Below are 17,841 nucleotides of genomic sequence, written 5' to 3' on the forward strand. Positions count from 1 at the left end.
GAGCAATAGTTAGGATTTAGGATTAGTTATTATTCTTTTAAAATGAAGAATAACTATTACTTACCATAATGTCTATCACATTTAGAATGATGCTAGAGAGACTATAATTTTATAATATAAAATTTACAAATAGATGTATAATTAATTACAAAAGAAAAAAAAAATCAAATATTTATATATATTATGTTATTGAATTGACATTAATCATATTCTTATGATACATTAGTTAGTGAACATTTTTTTTTGGTAATATTGGTGTTATAGTTTTTTTTTTTTTTTTTTTTTTTTTTGTATTTGTTCCTAATAATTTTTCTTTAAGCTAGGTAACAACTCTTAGGCATGTCCAAACCCAACTGTGAACCGACTAATCCGCTTGACCCGGAGCCACCTAAACTGAAACCATTCGATTTGAGGAGAGAGGTGGTCGGCGGTGGGTCTCAGAGTGCCACAACCGACACCGGCGAGTCGGGTGGAGGGTCTCCTTCTCCAAAAGCTGAGCCACCCGATTTGGTCGGCTAAGCCCTTGAAAGAGGCTAGATCTACCCTAATCCGGCAAAAACATAGTGGTTTTCGCTCAAATCCGGTGGAGATCTTGCAGTTTTTGGTCAAATCTCGTCGTTTTTGCTCAGATCCAACTACGATCTAATGGGTTTTGCTCCAATATGGCTTAGATCTGGTGGGTTTTGAACAACTCCGATGAAAATCAAGTGGTTTTTGGCTAAGGTTCGGTGAGTTTTGCTCAAATCCGGCAAAGATCTAAGGTTATTTTGCCCAGATCCAGTGGGTTTTGCTCAAATTTGGCGAAGATCCGATGAAAAAATGTAGATCGCCGCTGATTGGAACCTTCGGCAGCATCTTTGTTGGCTTCAACCGACTCGATTGCCGATCAATTGAGTCCGATCCGACTTGATCCGTGGGTTTTCTCGATCGGCGGCGAGTCTTCTTTCCGACAACCCTATGTCATCAAGTCGGTTACAGGTTGGACACAAACCTAATCCAGACCGACCTGTGGACATCCCTAACAACTCTTAGAAATTTCCCCAAATGGCCTCCAGTATATATTAGCTATCACTAGCAAGTTCACAGTACCATCCTAAAAATTCTCTAAAAATTCTTGTTGCTCTTGTCTCTTTCACTATCTTTACGTTGTTGATTTCATTATTATCATTTTTTTTAATATAATAAGATATTCAAACAAGAATCCATAACCTTTTTTTTTTTTTTTCTTTTCTGTTTTCTATTTTTTAAAATCCGGATTTGATATCATTTGTCTGTAGCAATTTGATTGAGTGTATGCGAATATTAACAAGTAGGATTGTCGTTATCATCTAGCGTAGTTAACTTCTTTCCAAATATATATATGAAGGCCAAAACTCAAAAAAAAAAAAAAAAAAAAAATCCAATTAGATTTTAATTGGATTCTCAATTGTACACCATGTATATATCTAATTTTTAATTTATGTGCCAAGTAAATTATTGAGTGTAAAAATTAAAGAGTCCAAATTTAATTAGATTCTAAATTGGAGTCTAATTTTGTGTCATGTATCCATCTAATTTTTTAATTTTTGTGGCAAGTGAATTATTGGGTAAAAATCCAAAAAATCTAAATCCAATTAAATTCTAAATTTTATATATATATATATATATATAGCTAGAAACCATTACATATTTTAAGAATGTATGATATAAAAAAGGTATAAGCTAATACCGTGTATAATTTGAACATTTTCTATAAAAAAATGTATAATTTAAATAATGTAATTCTAACTGTATCCATGTATAAGCACAATATTACACACTAGTTTACACTAAAAGCTAAAAAATTTTCCAAGGAAAGAGAAAATTTTCCCCCCTTGGAACTACCAAGAACTATAATAACAAAAATTAATGCATTTTAATGATTTAGCACAATAGTTTTGAGAATCAATTTATTAAAGAATAGTAACTCTACCTTTGTTTTACTTGCGTAAAAATAAAATAAAGCTAGTATTGATAGGAAAATTCTTAGATATTTCCGAAGTATTGATAAATGGTATTCCTTATTCTCATATTCATGGTAGACTTTACTATGAATTTAATGAGTAGACCCCACCATGAATATGAGAGGAGGAACTACCATTCTTTGTATTTTGAAAATACCTAAATATTATTTATATTGACAAAAGGGATAGCATACCATTATTTATGGAGATATAAATCCTGAAAAAGACGATAATGTTAATGATAATTTTTTTTTTCAAATTATTTCTTTAGTGTTACTAAGCAAATTAATTGAATAAGTATTCCATTCCATTTTATTGTATTTCTTATAATATTAATTTTTATTACCTTGTAACCGTCGTTGTGGTGCATAAAACGCATCCTTAATTTGGTCAAAGAAAACATGTGGCTCCGTTTGAATTGACGTCTGTGTCCAAGGAGTTTACTTTTTTTTTTTTTAATTTTTATTATTATTTAAGGACTAGCGCCTCTTGCACGTCCCATGAATAGTACATTAAGGCAAATGAAAAGTATTTTTTGTGTGAACAGTAACCATAAATTTTTATTTTTATTTTTTTTAGTTTTCAGTTTTTAGCAAAATAAACGGTATTCAAATACACACGTAGTCTAAGTAGTATGTTCGTACTGTCATGCACTACATGTTGCATTATCATGTATTTTCCATTGCTTGTATACTATTTTCATTAGATTATACTTAAACCACAACTACTCACAGTTACAATCTAAAAATATTACTATCTTTGTATTAAAAAAAGATTTATTAAACACATGCTTTGATTAATTTACTTATAATGCTTATTGTAGGGGCAAAGACTCCAAATCATGTAGTGGGCTTTGGGCCCCACCCGGGATGATTAGCAAAGTCCGAGGAGAGGAAATGGTTGCTAAAGGAATATTCAACTTAGCTCTCATAGGCAAGGGGCATTTGGAGGACGATTCAAGGAGGAATGTCTCTTCAAACGTGATGATGTCTCTTCAAACGTGATGAATATAGCTCAAACATACACTTTGGCAATCAGAAGGACCCTCCTAATAGGCATTAGCAATAGAGACGTGACTCACAAACTCGCAGGGAAGAAGGAAACGTAAAATATCCTAGGAGAGGCTGCTGCTACAGTATTAAATGCGTTGTAGTTACTTTTCTGGCCACATTAATGTGGAGAAGACCTGTGAACAGTGCTGCCTTGACCACCACAACTCACAGAAGGCTGAAGGGGGGTGTCTGATGGGACAAGTATTCAAGTAGGGATTCAGATGCCTTGGCCACCACAACTCACAGAAGGCTGAAAGGGGGTGTCCGATGGGATAAGTACTCAAGTAGGGATTCAGATGATCGATAAGTGTAGGACCAAGATCGCTTCAAGAAGACTATATAATATAGGGAGTCCCCATGAGGAAAAGCACGGAAAAAAAGAAGAAGAGAATATTGTAGCAATCTAAACTGCCATAATACTCAAACGGTGATCAATATATATTCATTTTACCTCCTCGGATTGAAAATCTATGGATGTCAACATGTTTTATTTGCGTTTAATCGTTGCATAGCCCAATACTGCCCGTTGTCCAACTCGCTAAGACCTAGTTTTACGGCCAACTCTCTACAAATTCATTGTTTCTGGACTCCTTGGATCAAGACCCCATACCTCTTGGGCTTGGCCTCCAAATTGTGACCCTACAATTGGCTCCGTTTGTGGGAAGGGCTTGTGCCTCAGTAAATGCAACGGTTAAATATGGTGGGATCATGTCCACACCGAACGAAGCCTGCAGACTCTCAACGGCAGGACAACTTTCTTAACCTCGAGCGGGAAAGAGATTAAGACAAGCGACGAGAGGGTAGTGTACGTACCACCCATACAAGCAAAAGCCGTTTAAGGGGGAAAAGTCATGTATCCCAAGAGCAAGACGATAACAGAGCTCTACAGCGGGAGATTGACGACTTAAAGAGGAAGTTGCGTCAAGCGCAGTGGAAGTGTCCCCCCTCCAGCCCAGACACTAGTGATGAAGAGGACGACGAATATAGGCGAAGGTCAAGAACTCCACCAAGTGAAACCTTCTCCTATGAGGAAGAACAAAATCACAAATGCAGTCACAGGAGTCCGTCCTGTAAGGGCTTAGTGAACGACGCCATGAGCAAAGCCTTGGATCAAATGTCCAAGTCACCCTTCACACGCAAGATAGAGGGGGCTGAGCTTCTTCGGTGATTCCATCAACTTACTTTCACCATATATAACGGTCGAACAGACCCCGTACAACACGTTAGTCAGTTCAACCAGAGGATGGCCATCCATTCCAAAGACGAAGTTCTGATGTGCAAAGTATTTCCATCTAGTTTGGGACCAATGGCGATGAGATGGTTTGATGGTCTCAGGTCGAACTCCATAAATTCCTTTAAGCAGCTGACCTAGGCCTTTGGCTCTCACTTCATCACGAGCAGCAGGGTTCCTCATCCCTTGGATTCCCTTCTGTCTTTATCCATGCGAGAAGGGGAGACCCTAAAGGCCTACTCGGATAGGTATTGGGAGATGTATAATGAGATAGAGGGAAATTATGATGACGTCGCCATCAGTACCTTCAAGAGAGGCCTGCCGACTGAGCATGGTTTAAGAAAATCCTTGACTGGGAAACCGGTCACCAGCCTGCGCCAGCTCATGGACCGAATCGACAAGTACAAGAGGATTGAAGAGGACCAAAAGTTGGGTAAGGGTAAAGCGAAGGTTGTCCTTCAGGAAAGGAGGGACTTTAGGTCGGATCGATTTAACAACAACAACCGACCGAGGAGAGATTACACAAAGCAATCCGGATCTGCCAGTGCGCAGGCAGTCCACGTCGTGTTCCGAGATCCAATACATCAGGTTTTGGAGAAAATTAGGAATGAGCCGTTCTTCAAATAGCCAAATAGGATGATAGGAGACCCCATGAAGCGCAACCAGAACCTATACTATCAGTACCACCAAGAAAAGGGGCATACCACCGAAGACTGCAGAAACCTGAAGAACCATTTGGACCAGCTGGTCTGAGAGGGAAAGTTGAGTCATCTTCTACATCACTCCAGTGGCTGACAAGGACAGACGAATGTTGAGACATGAAGGGACACCTCCTTGAGACCACTTATAGGCACAATAAATGTCATTCTAGCCGCCTCGGGAAGGATCGGCTCTTGTCCTTCCAGAGTAATGTCTGTAGCTCGGCTTCTCGCTGAAAGTGATGATCGGGAGTCTAAGAAGGCCAAGAGGATGGCCTCACCTATGTTGGGCTTCTCGGATGAAGATAAGGTTGGAACCATCCAACCCCACGATGATGCTCTGATCGTCATGCTCAGGATTGGGGGATATGATGTGAAGAGAGTGTTAGTCAATCAGGGCAGCGCTGTGGAAGTAATGTACCTCGACCTATACAAGGGGCTGAATTTGAAACCCGAAGATTTAACGGCATACGATTCCCTTCTGGTACGCTTTGAAGGGAAGACTGTTACTCTAAGGGGCCAGATCAGACTGCTCATACAAATAGGCTCAGACGTAGTGGAGGTGGACTTCATTGTGATGGACGCCTATTCACCCTACACAGCTATTGTAGCTAGGCCTTGGCTTCATGCCCTAGGGGCTATTTTTTCTACCCTGCACCAAAAGGTGAAGTACCCGTCGGAGGGTCAAGTCGGGTCAAAGAAGTTATAGAGGACCAAACCATGGCCAGACAGTGCATGGTGTCTGCCATCTCACGACAACCCAGTGCCGAGCCCTCGACCTCTACTGAGAGCGGCTTATAGCAATCAACAGCCCCAGCAATGCTCGGTAGGGGATCAGCCGAGGAGGCAAATTGCGAGGATCTGGAAAAGGTTTCTGTGGGCATTGATCCGAGAAGGTTCTTTCAAGTCGGCTCGGAATTACCTCCCCAAGAAAAAGAAAAACTAATCGATTTTCCCAGGGAAAATGTGGACGTGTTTGCATGGGATGCTTATGAGGCCTCGGGGGTTAATCTGGACTTCATATGCCACCACCTTAACGTTAACCCATCCGTTACGCCTAAGAAGCAACCTCCTCGGCATCCGTTGAAAGAGCATGCTAACGAAGTCAAGGAGGAGGTGATGAAACTTAAGAAAGCAGGGGCTATCAAATAAGTTTTTTACCCTGAGTGTCTGGCATAGGGGCATACTTTTTATAAAATTTGGATGAGCATGTAGTATCACGCCCTTAGAATGTAAATAACCTGAAAAGGTACTATTATTAATGAAAGTTCCCATTCTTGATAAATCCTTCTATTGCGAAAAGCCCTTGCGCTTCTTGTTTCTCATTTATCAATTCAAGCATTAAACAGAACCTAATTCCTGCGTGGTTAATCACTTCGTACATTTATCCAAGTATTAAACAGAACCTAAGTCCTGCGTGACTCCTCGGACCACAGGCTCAGGGGAAATTAATCACTCCGTACATTTATCCAAGTATTAAACAGAACCTAAGTCCTGTGTGGCTCCTCGGACCACAGGCTTAGGGGAAATTAATCACTCTGTATATTTATCCAAGTATTAAACAGAACCTACGTCCTGCGTGGCTCCTCGGACCACAGGCTCAGGGAAAATTAATCACTTCGTACATTTATCAAAGTATTGAACATAACCTAAGTCCTGCATGGCTCCTCGGACCACAGGCTCAGGGGAAATTAATCATTTCATACGTTTGCTCAAGTATTGAACAGAACCTAAGTCCTGCGTGGCTCCTTGGACCATAGGTTCAGGGAAAATTAATCACTTCGTACATTTATCTAAGTATTGAATAGAACCTAAGTCCTGCGTGGCTCCTTGAACCACAGGCTTAGGGGAAATTAATCACTTTGTATGTTTGCTCAAGTATTAAACAGAATCTGAGTACTGCGTGGCTTCTCGAACCACAGGTTTAGGGGAAATTAATTACTTAGGCAGAATGCAAGACACGAGGGATATCTCTTACGTCCCTCAGGTCCCATATCCACTATGTAAGAATCATTTCGTATCACGAGTGAAGAATCTTTTTCTCTTGTTCATACTTAGCTATATTTCTTGAACTACGAATAATGAATTACCATTAGAAATCTAGCAGCACAGTTCGGGCTCATTCATGATGACAATAAAGTTAAAACAGTAAAAATAAAGACCAAAGAAGAGGAAATTAGATCATTCATTAAACTTGAAGAGAAGTTATCTTACAGGCATTGGCAAAAGCCAAAGAAATGAAAAACAAAACGAAACAATTGGCAAAAGCCAAAGAAATGAAAAACAAAACGAAACAACAACAAAAGAAAACCCTACGCCTAAAGTTCTAAGCCTTGCTTTTTATTGGACTTTTTACGGGGTCAGCAGTCTCGGGATGATCACCTTCAGCTTTGGATTTAGACTCAGCATCCTTGGCCCGCAAGACAACATCTCTAATTGTGAGGGCGTCCTTGGATGACTTGTCCTTTGTTGGTGGCTGAGCCTCCTCATCCACTCCTTCCCCCCCAAGAACGATGGGGTCAGGAACGGCGGCCTGGGCAGAAAGGAGCTTCTTAGAAGGAGGGTCCGAATCAGGAATCTCTCGAATATCCTCTGGGAAGAAGGTACTCTCGATCCTCCTAAGCTCGGAGTCTGTAGGAACTCCCGCCCGGTCCATTGCTACTCCCTAGGACTCGGTGCAATAGTCCCTGCAAACCACAACCACCTCCTCGGTCAACCTGGCCTCGGTGTCCTTCACCCCACGCTCGTAAGAGGTTGCCATCGCAGCCTTAGCTGCTTCCCTGGCCACCCGAGCCGCCTCCTTAGCCTGCTGTAGCTGCGTCTTCAGGTCTCGGACCGCTTGCTTCTCAGTGGCCAGGTTTATTTCTGTTATGTGTAGCTGCTGGCGCATGTCCTCAGCCTGCCTCGTTGTGGTCTTAAGGCCCACTTCAGTGCTGTCCTGGGCCTTAATGGCCTCTTTGACTTTCTCATTTACGCTCTCTTTCTCCAGCCTAAGGGCTCTGACAACTTTCTCAGCTACGAGGCGGGACTGAACCTCAGCGTTCACTTCCTCTCGGGAGTTCTTAACCCACTCTTTGGCCATGTAAATTTGCTGGGTAACCCGAATAATAGTGGAAGAATCATCAAAACATAGACGACAAATAAATGAACATAGAATCAGGAATTTGAACAATGGAGAGTTTTCATTTTACCATGGCGATATCCCTCTTTAACGACATGAAGAAGTCCGATTACCTCATAGTCCTAAGCCCATCCATGTCACGAGGCAAGAGGAGGGGCTGCTGCAGAGCCTCGGCAAGATACGTCGCCTGCCCCCGCTAGGATTCCCAAAGTGTCGCGTCCTAAGGGATGGGAACGTCGTCCAATTTGAGCCGAGAAGACCAGGTGTGCTGCCCCCTCCTGTGTGCAGCCTCATCTCAACTGTCTATGGACTTTGTCCTTTTATCTTTATGCTCTTTGCCTTTCTTTTGTTGTTTGGCCTTCTGAGGTCCGACCTCACCCTCTTCCAGTTCATCGACTAGCCTTTTCCTCCTTAAGTTTGGAATGGGTTGTAGTCCGGGGTCAGTGGGAGGAGGAGGTGGAGGTGCAGGAGGAAGGCTAACAGGAGCTTGCTCCTTAGGGGCATCTTTGGAAGATTGTCCTTTGTTCCTGTTGGACATAAGGCCTTATAGATCAGATCTCGGCTTTAAATCCATGCCTTCTTCTTCAGTCTCTTAGCTGGTATCGATCCGAGCAACTATTAGTCTCGGGGAGTGAGCTGCCGAGAAGTGATCAAGATTCGAGCCGGAGTTTGAAAGTTCTACGAGCCTTGTTGACACTTCACCCTCTTCGTTGAAGCGGAAGTGATCGATTTCAGCTTTGAGCTAGGAATCTCGGTTTAGAAACGTCAATACGAGCCAATCAAGGACTCCCAGCCCTTATCGCCTAGCCCACGTCCACGAATGCATAGGATAGAGGCTCATAGTCCAAAATGAGGTGAGCGGCCCACAACTGCCTGTCCTCGCTCACAAAGATCTCCGACTTTAAGAGGTGGTTAAGAGCTTGGATGTTGACCAGACTGATCCTCGGAGTGGTGTGTACTTTGTCTGCAAAACATCCAAAGGAAAGGTTACATCAGTCTGAGAGAATAAGTGACCAAAACTAAGACCAAAACAAGTAAGAGGAAAGCTCAAAAGACTAAGATCCTCACCAAGGGACCTGATCCTAGAGTGTCCCACCTGGTGTTCCTGCCCTAACTGGGCAGTGAAGACTGTCGTGCCATTTCTCGGAAACGACTAGATAATCGTCCTTCAAGCCTTTGTTGGACTTGGGAAGGCAAGATATCAGACTCACCTCGTCGGACCTGGATTTTAGGTAATACGTCCCGGAAAGGCAATGGCACTCGTACAAGTGAACAACATCGTGCCATGAGAGGCCGAGGTTCATCTGGTCATTCAAAGCATCTACGTACCCTAGGATTCGGAACATATTAGCGGCGCACTGGTGGGGGGCCAACCTATGGCTACGCAAGTAATCTCTAGTTATCCTACCCATAGGAATGGTCATCTCTCCTTCTATGAAAGCGATCATAGGAATGACGACCTGCCTCGTTTCTCTGTTGGTTAGAATTTTGTCCGAAGGGCAATACTCTAAACCCACTCCTTGCGAGATGTGGTACCTGGCCCTAAAACCCTCTATACCGACCGGAGAATCTACTAGGTTCTTAAACTTACCCATCCAGATAACCCGAAAGGGCATAGAGAAATGTTTATAAATGAAAGAAGGCCGAGGAGAACAAAAAAAGAAAAAAAAGGAAGGGAATATGGGGAAATGAAAACTTAAGGGAGTGCGTATTCTAAGTCTCTCAAACTTTCAAAAGATCCGCAGGGAATCCTTACAGAATCAGCTATGGAACTTAGGGACTTGGAATATTTTGTGAGAGGAGGCACTGAAATTCTCTGGAACGCTTGAATTTCTTTTCTAAAAAAAGGGGAAAGTGATCTCCCTCAGAAGCCTTATATAGCGAGGGAAAATAAACGGGACTACTCCTGCTCAAAATTTTAGAAGAATATCTGCCGTTGATTTAGCGCCTCATCGTTGGATGCGAAGGGACATAGAGCTGCCTAGTGCAATTAATGGTGCCTTGTGGGCTACGAAGCGTCAGTAGCAGTTATGAGGCGTGTGAGATGGTGCTCCCCACATGTGTGAATCAAAGAATTGGAGTGACTTATCCTTTAAATATCAAAATCCCTCTTTTTTCTCCTCGGATAAGAGGGAAAAACCAGAATTTTGAGGGGCTATTGTAGGGGCAAAGACTCCAAATCATGTAGTGGGCTTTGAGCCCTACCCGGGATAATTAGCAAAGTCTGAGGAGAGGAAATGGTTGCTAAAGGAATTTTCAACTTAGCTCTCATAGGCAAGGGGCATTTGGAGGACGATCCGAGGAGGAATGCCTCATCGGACATGATGAATATAGTTCAAACATGCACTTTGGCAATCAAAAGGACCCCCCCCCCAATAGGCATTAGCAATAAAGACGTAACTCACAAACCCACAGGGAAGAAGGAAACGCAAATATCCTAGGAGAGGTTGCTGCTACCGCATTAAATGCATTGCAGCTACTTTTCTGGCCGCATTAATGTGGAGAGGACCTATGAACAGTGCTGTCTTGGCCACCACAACTCACAGAAGGCTGAAAGGGGGTGTCGGATGAGACAAGTACTCAAGTAGGGATCCAGATGATCGACAAATGTAGGACCACGATGGTTTCAAGAAGACTATATAATATGAGGAGTCCCCATGAGGAAGAACACGAAAAAAAAGAAGAAGAGAATATTGTAGCAATCTAAACTGCCATAATACTCAAACGGTGATCAATATATATTCATTTTACCTCCTCAAACTGAAAATCTATGGATGTCAACATGTTTTATTTGCGTTTAATCGTTGCATAGCCCAATATTGCCCGTTGTCCAACTCGCTAAGACCTAGTTCTATGGCTCACTCTCTACAAATTCATTGTTTTTGGGCTCCTTGGACCAAGACCCCATACCTCTTGAGTTTAGGCTCCAAATTGTGACCCTACACTTATAAATAAGCTAAATAATAGTAAAAATTTACAAGAAAACTAGGTTTCGTTTGTTTCAATAGTTTGAAATTGTATTTTTTTAAATCATAAATTTTTATAATAATTTAGTTATTAGGGAGAATGAATTTGAATCTTAAACGTTTACGCCCTAAATATTAGGAAGTGTTAGTTCAGCTGCAATTTCTTAACAAACCACAAATTTTTTTTTTTTAAAAATTGAAGCTATTTTTTTAGCCCCAAATGCATCAAGAAAGGATTAATGTGTAGATTAGAGATAAAGAGATTGAAAAGGAGATAAGATGAGGTCATAGTGCAATATGCAAAGCAGCAAGACCAAAATCTAGTCCTAATTTATAGGGACAATTATTTTATTCTACTAGTAATGCAACATTCACAATAATTTCACAAAAAATTTTAAATAGTAAGTTGATACTAGTTCTAATATAAACCCGTTATTAAAATTACTTTTTTATTTACCAATAACAGTTTTCTATCTCAAATTTGTTAAAAAAATATTGTAAACAGTAACTCTTTTTTTTTTTTTTTTGCTTAATTAATCACCGCCACAAATCAGACTACCACAAATTAGCTTGCCACGTGCAAACCGGACTTTCTAACACGTGCCTCTGAACACGTCGAAACTCTCACACACCCATCTCCTACGCTTTCTCTCTCTCTTGTCTCCTTCAATGTATATATAAATAACATTCTCTCTCTCTCTCTCTTTCTTTATCCTTCAGTTACGTATATTTTCATTTTTCTTCGTCAAATTTCACTTTTTTGAGTTTCCCCAATCTCTCTTTCCATTTTAGTTTCTGGGTTTTTTCTCTGGTCCGATCAGGAACTCAAGCGTCAACCCGTGAAATTCACTGGCAATTGTAAGACACACCAGTTTTCATTTTGTATTTTTCTCTCACTTTTAATAAGGATTCAATCAAATGGACCTCAAATATATGTTTACATTGTTTCTCTCTCAATTTGGTTACCTAGGTAGTTCTTAGATCTTGTCATCAATTCATTTTGTGTAAAAAGTTATGAAACTTTTTTGGCTTTAAATAATTCCACAATTTTATTTTTTAATTTTGTATGTTCTTCAATGATGCTCTATTTGTTTGCTGAGCAAGTGATGGAATATGAGAAATTTGAACTGGTTTTTGTATAAAGATTTCACAGTTTTGCTGTTGGTCTCATGTAGTTTCTATGACTGGAAAATGGTGCAAGTGGTTGTGGATTGAGTGGTTGCATTGTGGATCAAACACTGTGCATTGCTTTTTTTTTATCATTTGTTGATGACCCATTGTTTTTTTAATTGTTAATTTGGAGAGTAAAGATTGTATCGTTAGTGTTCTTTCTAATTTTAGTGGGAAATAATTTCTAAAAAAAAAAAAGTGGGAAATTGAGCAGGTCATGGTTACATATTTAACCTTTTCGTTTAAAATGATCATAAGTGCTTGTGAGCACTATCATAGATTTTGTAATTTGCTGACAGTACTTGTCTTACCTGAATGTTTTTGCCCTTCGGAATATTTTTGGTGTTGTTTTACAGCCCCATTGTGATGGTCTTTATTAGAAACCTAAATAATAATTCACTTGTTGATTCATGAAGTTTGTTTATCCTTGACATATAATCTGTGCTAATGTATCAGCTTGTAGCTTAGGGGCTAAATTGTTGTGCTAAAAAGACAACATAAATATGCTAATATAGAGCTTTTGAACAATATAATAGCATAGGTGCTTTCTTTTATAAAGAAAGGTAATTAGTTTGAGCTTGAGATGGAGACATTTGAAGGGCAGTGGCTTTAGATTGTATGATGGTACAAATATTTGTCCTTCTAAAATGTGTGAAGGCTTTCAAGTTTATGATTGAGCTAACAGAAGGCTTCGACAATCTAAGATCGCTTTAAATGGGGCCTGCTACAGGTTCCACCGAGATTTAATGCACTAAAGATTTAAAAGATTTTATGGTGGAGTATGTGGTTTTCCTAGAAGGCTAGGACTAGTAGTGTTTTCTTGGCTGAGTGGCTGCAATGAAGCCTTTGAAGAAATATGATCCAGAAGCTGTATTTTTAGCTTATACAAAAGGTCCATTTCTTTGAAATGACTGGAGTTAGAATTGGATTAGGTTGCATTTTAATCGTATTGTGTGAATTTTTTCTCTATTTCTCTTACTCTTTAATTCTTTCATGATATAATAGGTCTATGAAATTGGTTTCCATTGCTTGCATATGTTATACACATCCATTGCTGACTCATTAATGGTTTAATTACCATTGTCTTAAATTTTCTTTCTATTTAGTGTTAGATTTGTGTTATTTTCTTGTTTTCTATTTAGACATTACTTACCTCTACTTTGTGCTTTAATGGTGATGTCCTTAAAGATGTGCTTTAGTTATCCTTCTGAGCATAACGTTGTCATAACTTGAAAAGTTAACAAAATGGAGGTGTTAATGGTGGAATTTGTGATGTCACATTTTATTGATGCAACTTTCTGTTTTAGGCAGATTTGACTAACGTTGTTGCAAGAAGTCTTCATTTACTGACCTTTTTTTTTTCTTTGGATCAACAGATATGCAACTTCCTTTTTCCTCGTTTTGGTTGTTAAGTAAAATTTGAGGTTTCTGATACTTTGGTATTCTGCTTTTCTATCTCATAGTACATCTTGTGAGTTTCTGCAAAGACGGTATGTGCTTATTCTTGTATGTTGAACTATTTTATCTCCAATCATTTTGTATTTCTGAATATTCCTGAACACAAAGGTTTGTTCGTTTGTATTGAATTTAATTATTTAAGTAATAATTTGAAAGAAATAAGTTCTTTTGATGGATCTTGCAGGTTGTGGAATTTTAGTTTATAAAAATTAAAATGTCTTCTCCAAGCAAGAGGAGAGAGATGGATGTCATGAAGTTGTAAGTTGTTGACTGTGACATCTCTGTGTGAATGTTTTATTTATATGCTCTTTAGTTTGACCAAGTTGGCCTTGTATCATGAGTTCTGTTTCAGGATTGCAATTGCATTTTCACATGCTGAAGTTATTAGTGATGACTTTCTTTCTGGCACATCTCACATGTGTTCATGTTGTCCTTGTCCAGGATGATGAGTGATTACATTGTGGAGACAATAAATGATGGACTCAATGAATTCAATGTGGAATTCCATGGTCCAAAAGAAAGTACTGTTCTTACTCTCATGCTTCTGTTTCACCTTCATGTATTGCACTTTTGCAATTGTTTTGATGGCTATGATCTCCCTCCTCCTCCACCCCCCTGCACAGGGCCAGTTATTTTTTGGGTGCATTTTAATATTGAATTCTATGAATAAATTCAGAAATATTACATGCCGATCAATCCCAAAAAAAATATTGATTTGGCTGTCTGAAAACATTATGGTCTGTTTAATTTTAAATATTACAACAGATAAAATAGATCCATTACTTCATAAATTGCTAAAGGTCCTTAATATCTATATCACCAGTTATCCCTAAGATGCTTTCCTTGTCCAGTTACACTTAATCCTGTAATTGATGTCTGTAAACAAACAAGGGTTACATGATGCTTAAAGGATAATGGAAAAATTATAATCTAATTCAAATTTTGAATATACTTTTGATCCTTATTTTTCTTTGTTTTGGTTGATATCATATCCTTTATTTTATATGATTGTGATGGTTTCAGGCCTTTATGAAGGCGGGGTTTGGAAAATCCGAGTCGAACTTCCTGATGCTTATCCATACAAGTCTCCTTCTATTGGTTTTGTGAACAAGATATACCACCCAAATGTTGATGAGCTGTGAGCAACTTATACCTTAAAACAAACCTAACTTTTATCAAAAACTCTTCTGCCCTGGGATTGTTTAACTGCTATCTGGCAGATTTGGTCATATGAAAATTTTTCATTAGATTCTAAAAACACTTTGGCTTGCCATTGCTTTTTGAGAAGCATCAAGCAAGGACAATATGATTACTTTGCTGACTTTTTTCATGAGCAGTCAAAATTCATTGCAGGCAATCCTCTTAAATTTGTTGTCAAGAAAGCTGACTTTGGTTTTTTATTTCATTAATTGCAGATCTGGTTCTGTGTGCTTGGATGTTATTAATCAATCTTGGAGTCCAATGTTTGGTAATTATCAATTATCAATTCTAATTCTTTTTTTAGTAAAAAAAGACTTCAACAGTTGTGTAGGTTCTTTTTTTATAGGTGTCTTTATTCATGTTTTTAATGTGTCAGAGTTCATATTTCCCCCCTCCCCTATCAGAATTTGTTACAATGATCATGTATAATGTTTTTGTATTCTTTACTTTCTTGCACAAATCATCAAACTCTCTCTCTCAACCTTTTGGATTCACTTGGATTCCTCACATAATATACCCATTTTTTCTTGAACAGATCTGTTAAACGTGTTTGAAGTTTTCCTTCCACAGCTGTTGCTTTATCCAAATCCTTCTGACCCACTCAATGGTGATGCTGCATCATTGATGATGAAGGATCGAAAGCAGTATGATCAGAAAGTAAAAGGTGAAATTTGATTCCTACCTAATCTTCCTTCCTTTTTTATATTGATGAGTTTTGAAGCAAACCAGCTTCAAGGAAAAATCTCAACCACTTACTGAAATTTCACAAATTGGGAACTTGCTCAGCAGTGACACAGAGGGTAGGTTGCTAGAAGGTTCCCTGTATGTGAAATGAATTTAGGTCAATAAGATGATTTAGGACTATCTAGTATATCTTGTTTGTTTAGATGGTATAAGAGGAAACCCCATTAAGATGATTTGACTGCAAATATTCTAAGGAATGCCCATTAAGAGGGGTGTCATTAATTTCTTCCTGAGGCCCAGATTCAAATTTCTTCTAAAAATTCTTAGGTTTTCTTCCACTTTATTTTCAATTCCAAATACTTCAATATTGAATTGTTTCCCACATTAAGCTTCGAAGAATAGTGGACAGAGAAAAGAATATGTGTGATCGACTTTGGTTAGTTTGGGTCGTTACAGTTGAGGAAATATTGGGACTAATGCTTAGTGGTTGTTGTATTAAGTTTTTACCAAATACTTCAAAGAATAGTAGACATGGAAAACCTTAGCTATTTAAGTGTTATTAGAATATATATTTTTTTGAGATAGTTTCTTAACAATTACTAGTAGTAAAATTGATAAAGAGAAAAAAAGGGAGGCGGAAACTTTTTACTGACTCTTGCTGCTAGTGGGATGAGATGTCATATCTGGAACTGCAAAATATAAGTTTTTCTACTATTATTTGTGGACTCAGAATACTGTGATCGATACGCAAAGAAGGAGCATCTCACCAATTCCACAGCCGAAGTGGATAGTGATGAGGACATCAGTGATGAGGAAAGTGGTTCTAGTGATGATGAAATTGCTGGACATGCTGACCCATAATGAACCACAATGGCTTCATTCTCTGATTTTAAAAGGCCCTTATAGCAGTAGCAGTTGGACCTTATAATATGTTTACCTGTTCAATTGTTACTAGTTGTATGACTATATTGTATTTGCTTGTAGAATCATGACAACTATTGTAACGCCCGTACTGATATTTAAAGGTACAAGGGATCAATTAGAAACAAAGAAACAGGACTTGACAAGTTAATCAATTCTTTTTACTACATGTTCTATTTCTTTTTTAATTAATTTAAATTAATTATTTATTTATTGATTATTTGGCCTGCTATAATCTGAAATTCTCATCTGAGAACCAGAAGGAATTGACAAGATACTCAGCTCTTTTAAGTACATGTTCTATTTCTTGTTTTATTAATTTATTTAACTAATTATTTATTGATTCTTTTGCCAGCTTATAAAAATTTTGAAGCATAAATGGCCAAAATAAAACAAACTCTAAACTTTAAGGATTAAAAGCGTGTTTTAGGTTTTTGTCTTTTAAAGTTGCTATTACCCAATTTTGTGCGTGCTTAAATTTTTGGGTAAATTGCACAAATCTCCTTGAGATTTGGGGGAATGACACTCTAGCTCTAAATGGATGACTTTCAATTTTAACATGATGTTTGAACCTTGTAGATAAGTGGTTTGGTGTGTGTTATGTGATTTGGCTTAATGATTAAATAAAATGTTTTTGCTATTAAGGAACAAACGTACCTTCATTGAAATTTGAGGCATGTTTGTTATAATTTTTTATTTTTGGTAGAAATGTTTTTTATAATATGAAACTTTATTAGTGATTAACATTTGATACCTTTGTGAAACTTTATATTTGAGAGTTACAAGGTTAACTTGATTTAGTTAATTGGGTACTTGCATTTTTGTTTTGTTTGGTTTGGGTGCACCATGACTTTGATCTTTTTAAGTGGTTTAAACTTCACTTTGTATTTGATGCTTTTTAGTTTACATATGCTGAAAATCGAGATAGGTTTTGTTTGAATTTTTCATGCATTTATGTCATTAGTATGCATTTAACATTTGTTTCATTTTTCAATGATTAAATATAAATCTATTAAGAAATAAGATAGGGCTCACTCATCCTATCTTTAGGGACAAGAACTTAAGAAAGAAGAGATGAGATGAAGTTGGCTCATCCCAATTTAAAAAAGCATCCCAACAGACTATTGTAAGACAAAATTTACATTCATATTTACAAAAATAAAATCCTAATAGAGAAATGAGTTTAAGGCTCCTGTCTTCAAAACAGAAAAGAAAGGAACTAGGAACCAAGGAGTAGAATGAATATGCTGTAGAAACTTAATAATATTTGTTTTCATTTAAAATTTGGTCAGTAATTGTGGTGAATTTATATATATGTAATTGAGATAGATGTTGGCTCCCACAATTTATGGTCATTC

At 38.4% G+C, this 17,841-nt stretch overlaps 2 protein-coding genes across 2 annotated transcripts; both read left to right on the forward strand.

Moving 5' to 3' along the window:
• Nucleotides 1-5,174: 5,174 nt before the first annotated feature.
• Nucleotides 5,175-5,672, forward strand: LOC115964365. Its single transcript, XM_031083694.1, has one exon. It carries the CDS (start codon nucleotides 5,175-5,177, stop codon nucleotides 5,670-5,672), a length of 498 nt encoding a protein of 165 aa, XP_030939554.1.
• A 6,075-nt stretch (nucleotides 5,673-11,747) lies between these two features.
• On the forward strand, nucleotides 11,748-16,652 carry LOC115965590 (ubiquitin-conjugating enzyme E2-23 kDa-like). The gene is made up of 8 exons (XM_031084848.1): nucleotides 11,748-11,908; nucleotides 13,597-13,710; nucleotides 13,863-13,936; nucleotides 14,120-14,199; nucleotides 14,702-14,816; nucleotides 15,094-15,146; nucleotides 15,414-15,542; nucleotides 16,293-16,652. The coding sequence occupies exons 3-8, from the start codon at nucleotides 13,893-13,895 to the stop codon at nucleotides 16,421-16,423; spliced, it is 552 nt and encodes a 183-aa protein (XP_030940708.1). The 5' UTR covers nucleotides 11,748-11,908; nucleotides 13,597-13,710; nucleotides 13,863-13,892; the 3' UTR covers nucleotides 16,424-16,652.
• The last annotated feature ends 1,189 nt before the right edge of the window (nucleotides 16,653-17,841 follow it).

Source organism: Quercus lobata, chromosome 10, assembly GCF_001633185.2.
Source record: "Quercus lobata isolate SW786 chromosome 10, ValleyOak3.0 Primary Assembly, whole genome shotgun sequence".
Lineage (NCBI taxonomy): Eukaryota > Viridiplantae > Streptophyta > Magnoliopsida > Fagales > Fagaceae > Quercus > Quercus lobata.